At 33.6% G+C, this 23,274-nt stretch overlaps 1 protein-coding gene across 4 annotated transcripts in view; it reads left to right on the top strand.

Moving 5' to 3' along the window:
• The window catches only part of STXBP5 (syntaxin binding protein 5), a 191,881-nt gene that overhangs the window by 119,505 nt on the left and 49,102 nt on the right, over window positions 1–23,274 (top strand). For 2 of the 4 annotated variants that reach the window (XR_007724950.1, XM_050787298.1), the window contains exons 17-21: window positions 7,900–8,025; window positions 10,084–10,235; window positions 16,792–16,857; window positions 21,645–21,704; window positions 21,803–21,850. Coding sequence is in view for 3 of the 4 variants with exons in the window: in XM_050787298.1 (XP_050643255.1) it covers window positions 7,900–8,025; window positions 10,084–10,235; window positions 16,792–16,857; window positions 21,645–21,704; window positions 21,803–21,850 (452 nt within the window). In the remaining variant the exon portion in view is untranslated. The remainder of the gene's footprint in view (window positions 1–7,899; window positions 8,026–10,083; window positions 10,236–16,791; window positions 16,858–21,644; window positions 21,705–21,802; window positions 21,851–23,274) is intronic. The other 2 variants (XM_050787299.1, XM_050787300.1) reach the window with 2 other exon arrangements.

Below are 23,274 nucleotides of genomic sequence, written 5' to 3'. Positions count from 1 at the left end.
CAGGTAGCACTCAGAGAGATTCAGTAGATTGGTGGAGGACAAAAGCCAGAGTGTACTAGGTTCAAGGTAGAGAGGGTGGTAAGTAAGAGAAATAATTTGCATTTATTAAAAGGACCAGGCTTTGCACTGTTTTACTTTAATCTACTTGAGTCTCTTCTACTGGTGGATAGTTGAATAATTGCTGGGAAGAATGTCTGTGTAATGAATAATGCACTCACACCAAAGATAAAATGGATAGATTTTTTTATATTGCAGTCATTTTAAAACTACAGATTTTTAGAAAATTATTTATATGTTTACGAAAATTTAAGGTTATGTATTCTAAGCCAGTGGCTCTCATTTGTGTATGATTTTGCTCCCTAGGGGACATTTGGAGACATTTTTAGTAGACACAACAGGAGGAAGGGAGATGCTATTGACATTTAGTGGGTAGAGGTGAGGGATGATGTTAAATATTCTACAATGGACAAGGCAGTGCACACAACAAAGAATTACCCAGCTCCAAACATCAGTAGTGCCAAGGATAAGAACCTCTGATCCAAACAGTATATACCCATTGAGGTTAAGCAGCTACATTTCTCAGAAAGGTATCAAGTTTTTCTTTCTCTCCTCCCTCTCTGTCTCATACATGTACTAAAATATACACACTTATAACTGTAGTTCTAGCACATGTTTAACTAGAATGAGACTTGAGAATACAGAATTCTACACTTTTCCCCTCTATTACTTCTTCAGTACTACTTTACACTTAAAATTGTAAATGTTCCGTTAATGCCCTTGTTTCTGATTTTAATGTTTTTTTCCAAGCCCTTTGTTAAATTTAATTTTTATAACATACATAGTACAATTTGTCTTTGGGGCATTTTTTTGCAACATTTCTATACTTCTGAAGCAGTGTTTTCAACTACTGAAGTGACATTTTAACAAAATAACAATTGCATCTAAATATACGTTATCTTCAACAGAATTAGAATAATTTATTTAATTTGTACTTCATAATTTCTTAGGCCTCCAAGTGTTCTTAGGCTTGTGGCCAGAGATCCAGCACTATAAAACATTAAATTCTTTTCCTACCTGAAGAAAAAACACCATCAATGCACTGCTTTCTCATGACAAGATAGGTCAGAGGAAGTACTACTGACAGGAGAAGCAGTACTGTTTGGACCAGAGTGACAAGACCTCTTACCTTGGCTTTCTAGGTTAAAGTTAAAGGCAGGCATAATAGGTGAGTCAAGTCTTTGTCCTCTGTTCTTAGAAAGGCCTTTTTTCTAGTTTTTTTACTGTCTGAAGGAGCAAGGATAATAGTTAAGGCAGCAACCAGCAGCAACTGTGAAAACCAGCAAACCAAAATGCAGAGTTCAGTAGTACCCAAATCCATTTTAAAGGTAATAGTGACTTAGTTCTGCAATTATGAGTTTTCTTTATTGTTCATGGACCTGAGATTATGCTATGGCCATCTTTCTTGTTTGGGAGGACTTTTCATACTTGTGCTGGAATGTCATGGCACACTATTAATCTTTTGTAATTATTTAATAGAATGTCACTTCATATAGGAATTCGTTTTAAGCTGATGGTTAGTCCCAGCAGCCAGAGAGGCTCATTAGCTAATCCATTAATGATTTATGTGAGGAGAGTCCTTTCTGTTGTTGGCATTAAGTGTTATCTTTTGTGTATGGATACACTTTGCCAATCCTAGGATATACCACAATAACATCTTAACAGTTTGTTCTGAATCCTAAAATAACTAATGACTGTGATTTGATGATTTTTTTTTTCCTTTTGAATATTATTGTGGAACTCTAGGTATTTTTTATAGGCAATTTGTTTTAACTTACTGAATTTTATCAACTTAACACGATTTTTTCACAGTTTTCTAGAGGGAGCTTCTTTGTTGGTGTTTGTGTCTTCTTAACACCACCTCAGAACTTTTGTGACCATCCTTAATTTCTGTCAAGATGTTCTAGACTTGCTTTAAATACTTCTGGCCCTCACAGGATAACAGACCAAAATGTGATCTTTAGAAATGTTTGTAACATTATTTTTAATAAGCACTGTATTGTTACAGTAGACCACCCAGTGACGAGAGCTAAAAAAAAGCGGGGGGGTGGGGGATTGTTTTTTAAAAACAGTCATTAAAACTCTTTTATTTTTCATTGAGTTTTTACATTACTATATAATGTAAATAAACAACTTTAAATCTCTTACCCAAATCACTCTTCTCCTATAATTTGATTAGCCTGGAATTATTCCATTTAATATTATTTATCTGTTAACAAAAGTAAGTCCAAAATTGCAGTATTGAAATTACCACTAATATTAAAACACTAGATGAATAGTAAAATATAACATGACAGCTGCCTTTAGACCTTTGAGCATATGACAAGTGATGTATAAGGCAATTACATTGTTTTGAGTTACTTTAATAATTTTTCTTCTATTTTGGTTTTTTGTGCACAAATAAAACTTTATAACAACTAACCTCATGTATAATAAAACTTTATAAATTCATTTTATCTTGAGACTGTTAATGTTTTAAGGGACAGTTCTTTTTGGAAGTAGCATTTGTTATCAGATAGAGGTAAACTGCCCTGTCAGTATGTTTTGTGAAATGGATGGAACTTTGAAGCAGTTCAGACTTTAAAGACACACATAGGAGATTCAGCCAGAGTCCTGTCACCTGTAATTGCTTATTAGAGTCTACGAAGGAGCTCAGTAATTATACTTCTCTTTACCTATCTGGATTCATCTTTTTTTTTTTTTTTTTTTTAAGAGACAGGGTGTCACTCTGTTGCCCACGCTGGAGTACAGTAGCGTGATCACAGCTCACTTCAGCCACGACCTCCTGGGCTCAATCGGTCCTCCCAACTCAGCCTCCCATGTAGCTGGGACTACAAGCACACACCACCATGCCCAACTAAGTTTGTGTTTTTTTTGTAGAGATGGGGTTTCAGCATGTTACCCAGGCTGCCTGCCTCGGCCTCCCAAAGTGTAATATGCCTGCCTCAGCCTTGGAGGTAATCTGCCTGCCTCGGCCTCCCAAAGTGCTGGGATTATAGATGTTAGCCACTGTGTCTGGCCCCCATCTGTATTCTTAACACATTAAGAAATAAAATAATTTCAGATGGTGACTAAAAATATCACCTTAATTATTGATAAAGGTAAAAGATGCCAACTAGCACAAGAGCCAGGTAGTTTTCCTGGTACCGACTGACCTGTATACAAAGATAGCCTTATCCTCCCCGCCATGGCAGTATTAAGAACACTGCTTTTGCAGGAGCAGAAAAGAAAATGTACCCCCTGGGCAGACTTGCTCCCAAATGAACACAGATTGAGGGGGAAATGAGAGGGCTTCATTAATTATTTCCATATTTACCAGCTACATAGGGACTCTACCATTCCTGGGATACAGTTAGAAAGAGGGTAGAGAGAAGCCCAGGAGTTCCGCTGACACTCAAGAAGATACACAAGATGTGGAGAAGCAGTCCTGATAATTTGAGTGTGTGTGTGTATATGTGTGTGTGTGTGTGTGCATGTGTGCACATGTGCCTGATTTTTGTTTTTGGCGGCGGTAGGGGGCGGTTTTGCTGGTCACACGAATACAAATCATTACTAACTTTAATAGATAATGTTATATATTGTTACATCAAGTTATACGTTTAAATTACAACATTACTTAAAATTTTAAATATTGATTTTTAAAATTAGAAATACAAACAAATCATACTAGAAAAATCATAAAATAATGGCTCTATTGATACAGTTACGGTTATTTTGATCCTTTTTCTGGATTTTAGAGAAAACTCAAGAACAGGAACGCGTGGGAAGATTGTAAACGTAGGGATTGCGTGATAACTATTTCCTTTTCTTCAGCTGTTATCTTAAAATTAATTCATTGGTAGTAATAATTCTGTAGTATTACATTACTAAAGGACCAATTTTTGGAGACAGAGTCATGAGAGGGAAAATTAGTCTTTTAGTAGAATATTGTATAAGCTAGTGAAAGATACAAAGTACAAGTTTTGGACATTTTTGTCTAAAATCTGTATAAGTGATTTTTTAAAAATCACAAACAAGTTATACCTCATTTTTTTCTTTTAATTGTCTTCAAATAAATGTGGGTATGTATTAATTTCACATTGTTTTAGTCCACGGTCCTGAAGGCCAGTTTCTTAAAGTGAGAAGTATAACAAAAATTGATGTTAAAATATAATTAATATTGAGGCTTTTTTTATACAAAATGCCTTTGTACAAAATTGGTTTATTTGAAGAAACATTTTAAAAGCAGCTGTTTAAGACCAAGGAAGGGGATTCATTGAGACCAGGAGTTCAAGACCAGTCTGGATAACATAGTAAGACACTATCTCTACAACAAAGTTTTTTAAAAATTAGCCATCATGGCGCCATCACCTGTAGGCTGAGGTGGGAGGATTGCCTGAGCCCAGGAGTTCAAGGCCACAGTGAGCTATGATCATGCCACTGCACTCAAGCCAGGGTGACAGAGTGAGATTCTGCCTCTTAAAAAAAAAAAAAGGTAAAAAAGAAAAGGCAACTGTTTGACTTGTTTCTTTTAGCAATTAAATTTTATGTTTTTGAAACATTTTTATTGTCCCTTTGCAAGGTACTTGCTCAAACCATCATTTTGAAACTGTGAGCCTCTACCATCACTTTAACATTTAAAATACATTTGTACAAATTATGCAGCTTTTTATAAAACTTTTTCCTTAAAAAGCAAACAAATTAACTTGAATATATTAAAAACATTAAAATGATAACATAACCGTTTAGAATAAAACATAGTACCGTCTTCCCATTTCATATTTTTAAAATGTAACTTACCTGCTTTCATTTCTTGGCTTAGGTTTTTCATCCTTTACCATTTTGCATCATGTTTGGCTGCCTTTTTATTTCTACTTAAGAACATTTTTTGTTTCCTTATACTAATTAAAGTAAGAATTCTATGAGTTCTGTGTGTCCTAGTCACTTAAATCTTCAATGTGCCCATATATGCACTTCTAGAATTATCCCTGGGATGCCTGGTTCTGCTCTTGAGAATTTGTTATGCACATTTAATATGCCAGAGGGAGGGAGGACACTTCCTTGACCCTTACCTTCTATACCTAATTCGTAGAAAGAGAAGATAGACCACTCAGACCCTTCAGTCTACTCCTGTGTTAAGGCTGACTCTGGGAAGAAATGAAATGCCTCAGTTGTTATTCTGTCACTTGAGATGGAGAGCTATAGCTGATTAGTGGGTATTTCCCTGAGAATAATTTAGAAATTTTGCCTCAGCCAGTCTACAGTTCTGAATGCATTGCCTTGCAAACCTTGACCAGCCAGAAGTGAACTATAGCTCAATTCGTGTAAGCAGTGCCCTGAGTGATTCACATTTACCCTGAAGTCTGAACAACTTTTGCTGTTTCCTAGCATGTATGTCATCAAAACATCAGGTGCCATGGTCTTCCTCATTAGAAATACCAACTGAATGATTCAGAAGGGTTCTTACCTCTGAGTTTGGTGGCAGGAAATTCAACATTGAGTAGTCTTCCTGCTTTCACACACTGTCATTTCAAGGCAGAAGCCTTAAGAATTGCTGAAGTAACCGGCTTTGCATGTGTTTTGCTGTAGGAATTACTAGGCAAAGAGTTTGTGCAATCAAAAATGTTTTTAACTTAAAGTCCTAGTAGAGTTTTTTTACAATAAAAGCAGTCACACAAAAATAAAATTGTTCACGTTTTTAAAAAATGTGTCTTTCAAGTACAGTTGAAGTTTTCTGGAACAAGTATAGCAGGTATTGTTTCAGAAGCTCTCAGAGTCTTTTAAGCCCCTCTTTAACTCTTCATTTCTAAAATCCTAATGACAAGTGTAGTTCAGCATGGACTTAACTATTCAGGAGGTTTGGGAATAGATTTGACTACCTGCTGATTAGTTTCACTAGTAGTTCTCTACCATCATCTCAAACTTAACCCCATAGTCTTCTAAAACTACCTCTTTATTCCTCCCTCCCTCCCTTCTGTCTGATTGTAGATTCTCTGTGTCTTCTTTTCTTCCTCTACCCTACCTCTACTCAACCTCCAACTCATTCATTCATTCAGTAAATATTGAGTGCCTCCTTTGTGCCAGTGTTATAAGTATTAATGGCTGCAAGGTTTCTGCCTTCCTGAAATGTAAAGCCTAGTTTATTCTTACTCCATTAATGTGTTTCAATCTGCCTTTTTCTTGTTTCACATCAGAATCACAGGAACTTCCCAATTGGTGTCCCTATTCTACTTCATCTTACCTATATTCACCAAATTAATCTTCCCCAAATATTTCTTATCAACTTTCATTGGCTTTTAATTCTTTTTTTTTTCTTTTTCTTTTTTTTTTTTTTTTTGAGACGGAGATCTCGCTCTGTTGCCCAGGCTGGAGTACAGTGGTGCGATCTCAGCCCACTGCAACCTCCGCCTCCCAGGTTCAGGCGATTCTTCTGCCTCAGCCTTCTGAGTAGCTAGGACTACAGGCGCTCGCCACCACACCTGGGTAATTTTTGTATTTTTAGTAGAGATGGGGTTTTGCCATGTTGGCCAGGCTGGTCTCAAACTCTTGACTTTAAGTGATCCGCCCACCTCAGCCTCCCAAAGTGCTCTGATTATAGGTGTGAGCCACTCACTGCACCTGGCCTGTCTTTTAATTCTTTAATAACGAAAATATATTACCTTTGTCTAATGTGACCATCTACAAAGCACTTTTCATAGGCGTTCAGAGTTTCCTCATATTGTGACTAGGTAGTAATAGTCCCGCTTTCTAGGTGAAAAGACAGCTGGTGAGTAACAGAATCAGTACTCAAAGTCCAGCTTGCTGAGAGTTCTTTCTACCAACATCAAACCTTTGTGGACAGGACTTGAAGACCCTCTAAAGTCTGGCCCTGGCCTGTATTGCTATCTTCTCATTTTTACTACACACTCCTACCACTGTAGCCAAACTTAACACTTACCAATCCTTGAACTTGGGTTTTCTGTCTGCGAATATTCTGCAAGAGCATTTTTTGTAGCATTATTCAGTAATTATTTAAAAAGAGTCTCTGTGATCAAAAATACTGTCACCTCAAAGTCAAGGTAGATTTATGGTGAAAGTAGGCACACACACAGATAAATTGCTCATATTTGTTTTAACTCATTTTTTAACTTGTTTTTGGACAATTTTCATTTTGTTACATCATGTTTTTAAGTTTTGTGTTTTTGTTTTGTTTTGTTTTTTGAGACAAGAGTTTTGCCCTTGTTGCTCAGGCTGGAGTGCCATGGCACGATCTCGGCTCACTGCAACTTCCGCCTCCTGGGTTCAAGTGATTCTCCTGCCTCAGCCTCCAGAGTAGCTGGGACTACAGGCGCACGCCACCACGCCAGGCTAATTTTTGTATTTTTAGTAGAGACAGAGTCTCACCATGTTGGCCAGGATGGTCTTAAACTCCTGACCTCAGGTGATCTGCCCTTCTAGGCTTCCCAAAGTGTTGGGATTACAGGTGTGAGCCACTGCGCCCAGCTGTTTTCAAAACTGCTTTTCTAACTTACATTTTTTCTAACTTGATTTTTTTTTCTCTTCTTAATCCTTGGGCTGCCGCTTCTCTTCATCTTTCTCCCCAGCCCTTCCTGCCTTCTTTCCAAGCCCACTTCTTCCTCCTCACTTCTTTTCTTTTCCTTCACCCCTACTGTCCTCCCCCACTTTATATGCAGAGTTTGCATATTATTTTTGTTAATTACATACTTAGTCCCTCCAAGCATAGATTAAATGCTTCTAGATAACAGGATTCTGATTTTTGTATATTTAAATATCTAGTATCGTTTCATATAAAAAGATGTTTATAATTATATAGGACAATAGTTGAAAATGGGTTGAAAGATAACATGTTTTCTTTTATTTTAGAGTTAAAAACTCACCACTGAAACAGTCTCCAGGTTATCAGACAGAACTGGTTATTCAGTTGGTTTGGGTGGGTGGAGAACCACCACAACAAATAACCAGCCTGGCAGTCAACTCTTCCTATGGACTGTAAGTATAAGTTATTTTTTTTCTAAGTCTCTTCATAGTATTCCATACATCATTTTGTTTTTAAAAATAGAAAGGATGGTCTTTGTTATATCGTCACCTAAAATGGCATTCTATAACTTTAATTTCAGACCAAATTCACTGTTTATTTGGAACATAATTTCATTCTGAATAACTTACTTCGAGTATGCATGCAGTACTTCCTGATGTAAAGTTAAATGCCTCATGGACCAATAAATTATTTGCGATGAAGTTTTAAAGTCAGTATATCCTCTCCTAGATATACCCCCAGAAATAATTTTCTTATTAATAGTTACTGTAATGGAAATCTAACAACATGAACCCAGAAGACTGTGTTATAAAACTGATTTTTGTAACTGTTGAACTGTAGTTGTGTAATTTTTCTTTCTACTTTCAATTAACTTGTGTAAATTGTAAAGGCCTGATAATTAATATTCACCTATACTACAGTATACTTGTTTTATTTATCAATTCATGCCTTCAGCCATATAGTGTTAGTTATACATACTTTTATTACAATATGATAGACTTGTAAAACATTTGTTATTTTCTTGTTTCAGAAGTCAACACTGGAGTGTAAGCAACTGCTTCCTGACTGTTCAGTCCCGGAGCTATTTATCATGTGTAGCTCATTATCTCCTTGCTTGATGCTAGCCCTAGGGACTCATTCATTTTTTTTCTTGCCAGTAGCTCCCACCACCTACTCTGTCTCTTGCAGCTGTACAGTTAGCCCTCTGTATCCACCTGTTTCTTCCATGGATTCAACCAACTGCAGATGAAAAATATTCAGAAAATATAACAAAAAAATACAACAATTAAAAAAATAAATTTTAAAATACAGTATAAAAATTATTTATATAGCATTTCCATTGTATTAGGTATATGTAAATAATCTCAAGATGATTTAAAGTATATAGGAGACTGTATGTTAGTTACATGCAAACTCTTTGCCATTTTGTATTGAGGACTTGAACATCCGCAGATTTTAGTATCTGTGGGGGTCCTGGAACCAAGCTTCTGAAGAAACCAAGGGACAACTATACATCAAACTAACACTGGCTACAGTCTGAGATAGTCTTCTTTCATATATTTTATTTGCTGCCATACAATGTAAGAGCACAAACTTTCCTATTTTAAATATTTTATTGTCCACAACCATTAAAAAACATAGGAAATGAGAAAAAGAACCAATAGGAAGTTTCAAAGGAAGGTGCAAATCAATGAATTACAGGCCTCACTAGGCTTACAGTTGTATTTTGTTTGGCAATTTCTGTGTATTTTTAGAATTTTAATTAGTTACCAAGACTATATAAATCCATACTTAGAGCTCCAACTTAAAAATCTGATTATGTGGCCGTGTCCATGTTTCTGCATGGCAGCTTCAGCTGGAACAGAGTTGAAGCTTTTCATTAGATGTGCCATACACTCTTAAGTAACCGTGTGCTTACATGTCCTCTTTTACTTACTTATATAGCCCTCTATACATGTCAGTTTTCCAATCCTGGCTTAAAATATCTTAAAAGAATAAATTTCCTTTATTCATAGTTCCTGACTCATAATTGAGAAGATATTTAGAACACCCCAAAGGGAGGCCTCCAAGATGTATACTTTCTACTTTTTATTCTTGACTTGAATGATTACCAAAACACCCTAATGTCTAATCTCCTACTTGCCTAGTACAAGGGAATGTCTCCCACCCGTGAAGAGCTCAAAATGCCCCCAAGGTAGAAAAATAGATGTTGCATTGCGAGGTGTGAGAGATTTCTCTCTCTGATCAAGTTTCAACTCCTATGCCAAATATTTTTATAAATAATACAGTTGATTGATTTAGTGATATTAAATAATTAATGTCTGCAGAAGATCTAAACAGTTCCATGAGAAGGCACATGTAACCTGTATTTCAGTTCCTATAGTTATCTTTTGTTTCAAAGAATTTTCTGAAGGACCCACCATGCTTCTTTCTTCAGCCTTGTAGACTGTAGTACATTTTCTTGGAATTATTTGATTGTGCTAAAATGTTTGTTATTTTCCTATTTGCAGGGTGGTTTTTGGCAACTGCAATGGCATTGCTATGGTTGACTACCTCCAGAAAGCAGTGCTGCTCAACCTGGGCACTATTGAATTATATGGCTCTAATGATCCCTACCGGAGAGAACCCCGATCTCCTCGTAAATCTCGACAACCTTCAGGAGGTAAAAAGAAGAAAATCCTGAGCTTTAGGATTTCTATAAATGCTGACTTACTTCTGTGAATATAAGTATTTCAGTTAGGTAAATAGCTTGCCTGATTTAGTCTGTATATATAAACTTCCAAAAACTAGCAAAAGGCATGAGTCTTATTTTTTATTTTTGTTTTCTATAGTTGTGGTTTTTGCTTTTTTTTTTTTTTTTTTTTTTTTTGAGACAGGGTCTCACTCTGTCACCCAGACTGGTGTGCAGTAGTGCCTTCATCGCAGCCTTGACCTCCTGGGCCCAGGTGATCCTCCCACCTCAGCCCTCTGAGTAGCTGGGACCACAAGCACATGCCACCAAGCCCAGCTGATTTTTTGTATTTTTTGTAGAGATGGGATTTTGTCATGTTGCCCAGGCTGATCTCAAACTCCTGGGCTCAAGCGATCACCTGCCTCAGCCTCCCAAAGTGCTGGGATTACAGGTGTGAGGCACCACACCCGGCCTGCTTTTCTTTTTAATATTATAGGATTTTATTGCACATTGAGAAAGAACCACAGGATCAAACTTCTCAGCTGAAATATAACGAAAGGAATATTTGTATCATTATTATATAAAAAAGTTACTTTCAGAGATTTTGTTCCTTTTCATTGTTTGGTTTTTGTAAGACCAATGATTTATTATTTAAACTATTTAATTCAAAGGAATCATTCCCATGTGGGAAAAAAAGGAAAATGCAAAAGTAAATTTCAGTTCTTTGAAAATATAGCATTCTCAGATAGCTTTGATTAAATGTAAGCCTACAGTCATTGAGAATTCTCTTTATAGAGTTCTTTTATGTTTGCTAGGTAATTAGTCATAATTTTAAATGTTCTACCATAATACCTCAAGGTATACATGTATACTTAGCTATATATACCAGTACTTCTTGCCCTTTTTTTATTTCATGACACACACAAAAAAATGGCGTTTGATATATGGCACACAGGGTACACTAATGAGGCTTCCAGTTATAACTGGCCTGGTGATACCCAGTTTCCCCAGGGCCTGCCCAGCTGGACCAGAGATTGAGGGCAACCCTATTTGGGGCATACTTAACTCATTTGCAGAATACCAGTGTGTATTGAAACACCATTCGAGAAGCTCTGGTCTGTACTTCCTAACTCAGTCTGCTCTGAATTAAAAGTCATTCTGCAATTCATTTTTCAGTTGTGTTCAGTACATTATTAACTAATACTGCAAATTTTACAGTTCATGGGAAAGAAATATGAGGGGATATAGACCTTTCTATTACTTTGGCTTGATGAGTGAATTTTTCTTTTCAAAGTTTTGTTTTTCCATTTTTGTTTGAATGTGATCATTTTGTCATGTAATATCTTCAGCAGAGATTGTTGTCCCAACCATACCATTCTAGTATTTTTGTCTCCTTTTTTTTTCCTTCCGCTTTTCATTGCTTCACTAAGGTGTGCTGATTGTGACTTCTTGCATGTGCGGCCTTTCTAGCTTATATTCTGAATCTATGAAAAAACTTCGTTCTTCTTTTTTAAGTAAGTCATTTATGCTTTGGCTTGTTTGTTCTTTGTAAAATCATTGGGAGTTTTTTTGTTCATTTTTAAAAGAGCTTATTAAAACATTCTATGTCTAAAACACTGTACTCATTACTTAGATTCATCTCATGACATGTATATGAAAACAGCTATTTAAATACTTGTGCCCCAATTCTATCTCTTTATAAAGCAAAGATACTAATATTTAATGCTAGAATGTTAGAAAGTTATCATGATAGAGAAGAAATATTTTTTGAAGATAAAACCTTTAGTTTATTTTACAAATGTGGTAAAAATTTCACTATCCATAAAATTAACCTCTTTTCTCCTTTATACCTTATACTAGCTTATATAAAATTGCTAGAAATTAAATGCCTAGATTTATCTAAGGATAGAGACTGATTTTTAGCATTTAATTTTAAAAATACTTTTTAAAATTTCACTGCATCCTACATTATTCTCCAGTAAACCCCATAATACGTATTATTTATATTATTGTTTGCTTTATTTTATTATTGAAGAATTAGCTATGTAGGCACAGGAGAACTATTTGAGTTTTTCTTTATTAGTTTAAGATATTCACCCATTGTTATTATGCCTCACTTTGTCAATATTTAGGGTTATATTTTAAATAAAAATTAAAATTATGTTGAAATATGTTTTAAAATAACGTCTTAAGAATATTTCTGACACTAATCCCCCCCAAATTTATAAATATTTGAAATAAATATAGAATGATTGGTATAAAAGTTCTTTGTCATGAGGTAAAAAATGATATTCTTCCTAACGTGTATTTTATAACATGTTCTTAGGTGTAGACCAAGTATCATCAGGCTGTTTTAGAAGAACAGTTTAGAGAAATTTTTTGTTTTGCTACAAATAGATGCTGATATATTTTATAAAGAATGTAGTTCATATGAATTTTAACATAAAACTGTTTCGGCTAAGTTTAAATGTGTCATAGCTGTACTACAATGCAGTTGTATTATTTAGTAAAATATAGGCCATGTTTTCATAATAAAAATTCTAAAACTGTCACAAGGACAAACAGTAATGAAGTATTTCAGCTACTCATATCTGCTAAAAATCTGATTCTACTAAAAATGAACTGTTGGATAATATATATCTTGTTTTGCTGGTCACGTTTTATGATTCAGTAGAATGATAAAATACTAATAATTGTGTGTATATTAAATCTACTAACGATTGCGTGTATATTAGTAGAAAGTAGAATTAAGTAACTTTGATTCTGAGTGCTACATTAAGAAGAATCATTTTCCTCTCTGGAAAGTATGAAAGCTATAAGAGAAATTGAAGCCTAAGGTCCTTTATGTAAATGAGGCAGACCAAGCAATAATAAAAAGAATATCAAGATAATTGGTGAATTTAAAAGGTATCCCCAGCTGGTGAAGGTCAAACATTTTACATTTCAGTTTATTTGAGGCACAAATTAGTCAGAATTCTAGAATGAGTTGCTATGTGCATATAGAAAATAGAAATGATCGATAGAAGTCAGCAGAAGTTCACTAAAAGTAAGTTGTAGCAAAATCAATTTTACTTTTTTAATCTGGTAACTACATTGATGACTTATGGCAGCCTGTTGACCTAATGTTGCCTGAAGTTAATGAGGTATTTGAAAATTAATTTTAGGATATTTCTGTGAACCAGACAGGTAGAAGTGACCTCAATACCTATTTCAGTTTAATGATGGAAAGTTTGATTAAACCAAGAGTCAGCAAACTATTGTCTGTAGGCCAAAACCTAGCCTAGTGCCCGATTTTGTACATACAGGTTTATTGGAGAAATACCATGTTTATTTGTTATGTGTTGCAGCTTTTGTGCTGCAACATAACAGCTGAATATTTGGTGACAGAGATTTTGGCTGAAAAAGCCTGAACTATTTATTACTTGGATCTTTACAGAAAACATTTGCGAGCCCTCTCAGTTAATGGTACTGGATTAATGTGTGGTCTAATTACCTTGATGTAGTGTGCCTCAGTTAATGCATATATTGTGTTGAATAACATAGGATTATGTTTTGTTGAATATTTCAAATAGTAAATGTAGCTTCCTATCTGGACTTTCGAAAGATAAGATAGGCTTATCAGAATGGTCACTATTTCAGGGCAAGGTAGGTATTACATTTGATGGCAGAGTAACAACTCAAAAAGATAATTTATCGGTAGAAACAGTAAATTTAAACCAAAGAAATGAGATTTATCAACAATACATGTTGAGTCCTGAGTTTAGGTTATAAAGATTGATTGTTTACATATAGAACAGAAAACACTGGCTTAAGAGTAGTTCGTGTGAAACATAATTGGAGATTTTGTTTAAGCACATCTAAGTTTAAATCTCCACTCTTTGTATAAGTTTGTGATACTAGAAAGGATATTTCTCTGAGGCTCAGTGTCCTCATTTATAAAATGCAGATGGTGACTCCCTCATAAAGTTGGTGTGATTATTAAGTGAGAGGACACATGTGGCATACCTAATCATGTGAGTGAACGTTGTTGGCATTCAGGAGGTTGTTTTGTTACTGTTGACCACAACTTCGTGTGTGCCAGTAATGTGGCAGAACTGCTGAATATACTAATGTGAGAAGTTTAGAACAGTTAAAATTATAGTTCTATGTCTATGTCTATGTTATGTTATTTTCTCCTTATTTTTAAATCAGGGCATTATAAAAAGCAGATTTTGTCCTAAAGCATGCAGAGCTTTTCTACCAGTAAAAAAAAAAAAAAAAACTCTAAGAGTGGCAATTAAGTGGACCATTTCTATAAGTAATTAGGTTTTTGTTCCTATATAAAATGCCTAAAACACTCAGTGCCTCAGTTTCTTCTTCTGTAAAATGAGAATAATACTGTCTATTTCATTTGCTGCCGTTAGGGTTAAATGAATGAAGCACTTAAAACCATATCTGGCACATTGTAAGTACTCAGTAAATGTCACTTAAGACCACTTAACTAATTGGGTTGAGTGAGATACGTTTGAGCAGAGCTTAGGTAGATGTATTGCTAGGAATATTTGTTGAAGGGATTCTGGCAGCAATAGAGGGGATAGATTAGGTTACATGCTATGAAATTCTTTCACATGTATTCACTCAAACATTCAACAAATACTGAGACTACCATGTGCTATGCACCATTATAGGCAGCAAAACAGACAAAATTCTTTACCCTCACGGAACTCATGTTCTACTGGAAGAGACACACACTTAAAAAAATAAGTAATATACAGTAGATTACATTAATAGTGCCAAGGGGAAAAGTAATTGAAGGAGGATTTGAAATATCAATGATGGAGTGTTAAATTTAAAATAAAATAGAGTGTCTGGATGACTTCAAGTTTAAAGGAAATGAGAGAGCTATTATCCATGAGGATGTCTGGGAAAACAATCAAACAAAAAATATTTCATGCAAGAGAATAAGCACAATTTGCTCTGAAGCAGTACACCTGGTGAGTTCAAGGAACGATGAGGAGTCAGTGTGGCTGGAGAAGAGAGAGTACCAGTGGTGGGCAAGTCAGTGAAAACAGCAGATAGTCTGAGAGGTAACAGGATACAATATACTATAGGATCGTATACATCACCCCACCAAGTAGGGTTGGACTTTGACTTTTACCCTGAGTGAGAAAAAAGGCACTGAATGGATTTTTAGCTTATTTAACAGTTGTTTAATATCTAAACGAAATCCTCTCTATCCACATTCCGTAATTCAACTCCTAAATGTTTCTTCCTTGGCCTTTTTAAGAATGATAACTGTATCATGTAAGTCTAATAACTTTTTTAGTCAATAAGTTCAGTAATTATTATGTCATGAGGACCCTCAACTGAAACCTCAAAGTGATTTCCCCTAAGTATAATTTTTAGTAGCAGTTGACAAAATACCAAGGGGGTAAAATTTCAAATTTGATCATTTTTATTCAGTGCTAGGCACATCATAAAACTGGAGTATGTTATCACTACTGTTTAGATATCCTCTGAGTGTGCTATCAAGAAAGAGTACATGTATATAAACAAATATTTTATCAAAGATTAAATGCATACCTATAATTACATCTGTCATCTTAGAACCATAAAAACCAGGTTTTCTTCCAGGACCATTAGTTTGATGAAGATTTTTTTTTAAACTACTAATTATCAGGCTGGGTTGGTGGCTCACATCTGTAATCCCAGCCCTTTGGGAGGCCTAGGTGGGCGGATCATTGGAAGTCAGGAGTTCGAGACCAGCCTGGCCAACATGGTGAAACCCGTCCCTACTAAAAATACAAAAAAATTAGCCGGGCTTGGTGGGGCACTCCTGTAGTCCCAGCTACTCGTGAGGCCAAGACAGGAGAATCGCTTGAACCCAAGGATGTGGAGGTTGCAGTGAGCCGAGATCGCACCACTGCACTCCAGCCTGGGCGACGGAGGGAAACACTGTCTTAAAAAACAAACAAAAAAACGACTAATTCTCATTCAAGAACTTCCTATCTAATAAAAAAAACTAATGTGTGCCTCAAAATAGAAAACTTTTCTTAGAAGCCCAGTTCAGTACTCATGTTCTCAGAAAATGTTACTTTGAAAGCTTTCTCAGTGACTGTTGGAAATGTGTTTACCAAAGTAATAGAAAAGCAGATACTGGTGATACATACACATTCTGTTCGTCGATGTGACACCTGACTTCTAAGGCTCGGACATGTGACTCCTTGCCCAGCTAGTCCAAATTCTTGATGTGTCTTTATTTATAGTGTTTAGACAATTTGCAGGGGTTTTTATAACTTCAGTCACCAGGGAAATTTATAATCATATTGTTTACTTTGTATTTTATCATAGATTATATTTTTAACTGATGAATGCTGTATTAGTTTGAGGTATTTTAATATAAAATATTTCTGTCTCAAACCCAATGAGCATGGTATCAATACCAACAGTCTGTTAATTTATTGGGTTCTTTTAAATGGATGGTAGTTAAATATGTACTATAAATAAAAGACAAAACCGCACTTACATAAATTTATGGGTTGATTTGTTTTTTGTTTTTGTTTTGTAGCCGGTCTGTGTGATATTAGTGAAGGGACTGTTGTTCCAGAGGATCGCTGCAAGTCTCCAACTTCTGGTAATTTGTTTTTTTTTAATTTCATTAATAATTACGATTCTATAAAATCTAAGATAGCATACCAGTGTACATTTTGATAGAGATGCATTTAAAATACATCTACAAAAACTTTTGTGTTGTATATTTATCCTTAAAATCTTAACTGCTTTCTTTGACTTCTGATTAAGCAGAAAGAAATGTAGCTGTGCTAAATAAAAATCCAAAACTTCACCTGCTGAGAATCCTGTAATTGTTTATTTAACTTTCTTATATTTACACCTTTTTTATAGAAAATATATCTTACTCCTTACCATTGGATCAAATGTCTTAGTTATCTACAATCTTTAAACGTTATGAAAAAATGTTTAACACTTATAATCAAGTCATGAGTATGGTCAATTAGAATAATTATAGACTAGTTGCATGTATTTTTATTTATGATGAAAATAATTTCTTATATATTTATAGCTGTATTAAAGCAGTTCTCATTTCTTATCTATAGATGGGTCTTTATGTGACTTAAGCATATATTAATATTTCAAAAGAATGTTATTTTTATTATTTTTGGAGACCTCTTAACAAGATTTTGAATTTATTTTATTTTGGTGGATTGATCCTTTTCTAATCCTTCATAAAGTTAATATTATTCACCAGTTTTCTAGTGAAAAGATCATTCATAGCATAAGTAACACTGTTAAGACAGTTTTTGTTCCTTCCGTAGCTGGTATACTACATCAGAAACAATTGTCAGAATGGGAAATATTGACAAGAGTATTTTGTTTTACTCCCTCACATTTTAGTGTAATATTTTATTATATCTAAGACTGCAAAAGCTTTTATGATGTTTTCCTTTTACAATTGCATTTTCCTGATGTTAAACTAGTTGATTATTTCTTAAAGTTAAAATGTATCTATGCATTTTCTGACTTTCTTGTTCTTTAAACTTCATATTTAAATTTATTCATTAAACTAATAAAACATATGGAGGAATTGCTCACATAATTAGTACCTGATAAGTTTTAACATTGGTAGAATTAAGTTTGAATGAATAATATGAAGCAGGAACTGTTTTCTGTCTCCTAGGATTATTTATTTCTGAATTTGGAATTTAGAATTGTAATATCTTTTAGTTCTTACTCTTCTTCTAACTACATAAAATAATATTCTGACCTTCTCATCTTCTCCAAAATCCATGTAAATGCATTTGTCAGTATGTTAAGTATATAAGCCAGGGTGGACAATTTGGACATGGAACATGTAATATGTTATGCTTAAATATGTTAAATCCCATAGGATGCGTTTTAATAAGATTCAGCCCAAATAAATTAGTACTCCTTTTTATTCTGGGCCAGACTTTCAAAAAGTGGATACATCTAGCCCTTTGAAATAAACGAACAAGTGATATTTGAAGATAGGTGTATATTTAAATCTAAGTATATAAATATAAAAAGTAAATCAAGGTTAAAACCCCTGTAAATTCTGTTTCTCAAAACAGAGAAACTCAAACATGGTTCAGCATTTTCAAATACATTTTTGCTCTTTGGTCCATGTGAAAAGGAAAGTAATGGTTTTAACATGCAGAAATTCAGATGACCTAGATATTTCATTGTTTCTATCTCAGCATGTTTGAAATGCAAAGTAAAAATTGTGACTTCAAAAAATCATAGATAAATCATGTATTCTTATCATTAGGTATAGAAACCTTTATTTAGTTTAGTCTTTGATTATGCTCTGAAAAACATAAGAATTCTCTGAGACTTATATTGGTTTCTACATATCAGGAAATACTGTTTTTTTAATAAAAACTTTAAGAGGGAATAGTTGTTTCAGATAGCAGGAGATACCGGTTATGCACAACTAGTAAGAGTATTACCATAGAAACTAGAGTGAGATTCTGGAAAACTATTTTAATGTAAATAATTTTGACACTGCATTTTTGTAGCTTGTGTGTGTCTTTCTCAACTTGTCCATGTAAGAATTCTTAATAGTAATTTTTGCCATCTCTCATGGGTTAATTATCTTACTCTGTATATTTGTAACTTTTTTGAACCTTCATTCCTGTTAACATTCTAATAGGTAAATAAAGAAATAATTTATTATTACCCCTCTGGCCAACACATGCAAATTCTACTAATTTGAGATGGTCAAAAAAGAATAACAGATGGGATGAATTTGAAGTGAATCAAAAGAGCCACAAGGGGATCATGTTTTTAAAAACATAAAAATTAGTAATTAAATTACAAGCCTCAAATAGTTTCCACAATGAGAGTAATATAAAAAGGTAAAATAGTTAATTGATGCATTATAGATTATTAAAACTGATATAGCAAATATAAAATAAGTTGGTATTTATGGGAAAAGAAGAAATGTATAAAAGTGGATTGGGAGTTAAAATGAGTCTCTCATAAATACTAAGAGGCAGACAAATACAGAAATATAAAATAGCCATATGCCTTTATCAAAACCAGTAAGTTCATTTAAAATAATTCGTATATGAAGGGAAACTTTTTTGAAAACCTTTTAAATCTCGTAATTAAGATTTGTGATCTCAACTGTTTAGTTAATTAAAATCAAAGCTGTCTTCAGAAATCATCATGAGAAAATCCATGTAATGCATATAGTTAACCTTTTCATTTATTTTTAAATAAACCAGTGGTCCCCCTAACAGAAAGTTAATTCTGCCTACTGAACATATGCATCCTGAACAAATGAAGGGAAAGACCTTCATTTGATCTTTACGTCAAAGAACTCATGTTGCTTCAGTGAGCACTTTAGTAATACTGGAATTTGTTTAGTACTGCATGCAAATACACACACACACACACACAAACATAAATCATGTTAAAATAATTTTTTTAACTGTTAGGTTATTTCAAGCTGAAGAAAACTCAGGGCCACCCATACCATAATATAAATGGTGCCTTCAAGTGCATTCATGATTTAAATGCTGTGTGTCCTAGAAAAACAATAAGCTGTGGATATTATCTGTGTTTCATTGTAGAAATTTAGTAAGTATATTCAAATAGGATAAGTAGAAAACTATTTTGGAGCTTTTGCATGAGCTGTCACAGAAGTTATAGCAATCAGTAGTAAGTATTTTTAGTTAGAAGAAAAATACACCTCCTTGTTTTATTTACATTACAGCCTATGTTGCCTTCTTATATTTGAAAATATCAAATATTTTTCTAATTTTATTATGTATAGATATGTTATCCTGCTATTGCTTTGATATGAAATATATCAAAACTAGTATCAATAATACATTTTTGTGCATTCATGTGGCTATTTTGTAGAGATAATAGTGATATTTTCAAATATTTATAACATATAACCATTATATTATTTAGAATTAAATTCAGAAGTATACTAAAAACAACTATACCTATTTCTGTTCCTGAAAATGTTATGAGCTCAGTGTTACCTGTGTGATATTTTTTGAAGTGGGATTTATGAGGATCTGTAAATGACATTTAGCAAAAAATGGGACTTTAAAAAAGTAACCTTCTAAAACCACTATAAAAGTAGTGGTTCTGCCAATGCTGGCAGGTTTTAGTCAGTCAGAGAAAAGCTGTCAAGGACATTCACCACTTGACCAAGGGAAGGAGGTACAATTTTATTGGGGAGTGTTATATGTGGTGTCAAATTTTGACCTGATTCATTAAGATTCAGTGCTTTACTGGGATATTTTTAAAGCAGAGAAAGAAACCTTTTTATCTGCTTCCAGTTACATTCTAGGTATTTCCCTCTAGCAGAAAAGCATTATGAATTCAGCAAATACTTACTTAGAGAATTCTACATGTAACACACTCCACTAATCACAAAAGGAATACAAAAATGAATCAAATGTAGGCCCTGCCTTTTGGAAGTTCATTCCAGTGAGGCAGGTCATGTGTGCATAAATCTAAAATAATAAGGTATTAAGTGGTTAGCATCATATGAGAAATACATAGATAAAACATTAAGGTAACTCAAAGGAGGAGAAGTGATTTACAGCTGAGGAGACTGTGAAAAATTGAATGGATGAGGTATTGAGATGTGCCTTTAAAGAATAGTTGTCCAAAAGTGATCAACGAAAATACTACTTAGGATCAATCACATTTATAATAAAAGATGTGTGTTATAAATTAAAAGGAATACTATGAGAAATTAAAAATATTTTTAACCCAAAAAATCTTAAAGAAATATTAGGTAACTTTATATAATAATATTGGGAATCACAGCCAAAATAAAATTAAATATTTCTTACCTCCATAAATTTAAGTAGACATTTGAACATACCTGCAAATATAAATATTATCTTCACTATTTTAAAGATCCCTTATTGTACATTTTAAAGATTTCTATGGTATGTAGTAGAATGAATATATAGTTTTAAACTGTCAGTCTAACTCTAAAATAACAAATTTTATCAGCAAAGTTATAGTACAAGATCTTGGTTCTGCTAGAGAAGCTGTATTCAGTTAATACTATCAAGAATTGCAGATTTTTTCGAAGAAACAGTTAAATACTATTTATAGTTTTCCTTATATATTTTCTAACATCTAATATACCGAGATTTTGCCAAATTGTTATAGAGTTAATATTTATATATACCAGGGTCTACCATGAGAGATACTGCACTACTTATTACTATACTGTAATAGTATAAGAACTGTTATTTACTATATACATGGTCTCTTCTTGTGGTCACTTAGGTGATAACTTGTTTTAAAAGTTACCAGATTTTTTATTTGTACATTTTTCTTGTTACAACTCAGTGTTTATGACTGACCATGTACCTGTTCCTTCCATTGTCTTCATTTGTGTAGGTTCTTCATCACCACACAATTCAGATGATGAACAAAAAATGAATAATTTTATAGAAAAGGGTATAGTATCTTGATTTTAAAGTATTTTCTTTTATGTTTCATTTATTTAGTTTACTTTGAATAGATTTTGACATTTTATATCAAAATATTATTTTCAGTGAAGACCAAAAGCAGAAAGTTTTCCAAGATGGTAGCCAATGATATAGGTAGGAAATAGAAATTTCTATTTTGTTTCTAATCCTTGCTATATGCAGTGCTAACCCAACACTGGAAAATTATCCATTGCATTGCATTTTTGTGTAAATTTGTTGTTCCTATGCTAAAAAATAATCTCTTGGGCTGTGTCTCTTTTAAACTCACTGGGGCAATAATTATTAAAAATCAGTTCAATTGGGTTGCAGTTCTTTCTCTGACTTACAGTGTGAATTTCTCTGTTAATTTTATTTTTGCTTTACTTTAAAATAAAGCAGGGTTCAATTTATGCCATAAGTAGCACAATTTTATACTCCCAGGTTTTGAAGCAGTTGCTTATAGTTTTATTTGTGTTTTTTCTACCTTTATTCCATCTTTCTCATATTTTCAAGACCCCGTATTTCAAGGAAATGGTTTTCTAAAAGATTGACCCTTTTAGTCTATAATCCGTACCGCCTTTGGCAAGATTAAATAGGAATTTTCTAGGACTGCCCCCACTCCCTCACTGCAAGTAAAAAATGCATTACTTCTTGTGATTGTTTTTGTAAATATATGTTGAGATGAATTACTCAGTCCAAAGTTCTCAAAGTTTAAAATTAGGGAACAAAATATATAATCAAACTTTGAGGACATAATCAAATTAGGGTTTTAAGGTCACGAAAGTTCAGATGTTCTCCAAAGATTTTTAAAGTCTTGAAAAACACTTTTAGAAAAAGAGGATAAATTTGATCTTTGATTTAAATTCCAAATTTTTATTATACAGTTATTGTATTATTTCCTCCCAAAACCTCTAGCACATACTCTTTGAGGTCAGTCAAATTAGAGGAATTTCTAGGCAGGTGGAATAGTTTTACTTTTTCTCAACTGATAATGTTTTAGATATGCTTAAATTTTCAAAAATTCTTAGAAGTAAAGTCCATGTTGTGCGTATTTTGTAAATTGAACCCTGTTTAGTCGTATTAACGGTGACTGACTGTTAGCCCCTTGTCATTTTTAAAATAAGGTGGTTTATTCTTGGGCAAAGGGCTCTTCATTTATGGAAAATCAATTATTTATCTTTGTATTTGTGGGTTTTTAGTGACTCTTTTGGTAATAGTTAAATCACTGTAATCATGTACTAGCACTATGGCACAATAGTCTTTAATAACCAATTTCAGTTATTGTGTATTCTATCTTAATAGTACATTAGAGGTTCTTTTGTTGTCTTATTATGCAAAAAGAAAAGATTTCCTACTTATATTTTACTAAACAACTTTTTAAATTACCTAGGGACTTTATCTTGCATGAAAGGGACTTTGTACGTAATTAAATTTTCAAAAACAATTTTTTGTCTTATATTTTGTGCTGGGGTTCTATTTATTAAATGTACTGACTACCTTCCCATTTTTTTCTGTGTTTTAAATAGAATATGTAACATGGAATACTTGAGCTTGACTAT

The sequence above is a fragment of the Macaca thibetana genome, chromosome 4, assembly GCF_024542745.1.
Source record: "Macaca thibetana thibetana isolate TM-01 chromosome 4, ASM2454274v1, whole genome shotgun sequence".
Taxonomy (NCBI): domain Eukaryota; kingdom Metazoa; phylum Chordata; class Mammalia; order Primates; family Cercopithecidae; genus Macaca; species Macaca thibetana.
The sequence above is the reverse complement of the archived record's forward strand: the minus strand, read 5'-3'. Positions and strand labels throughout refer to the sequence as shown.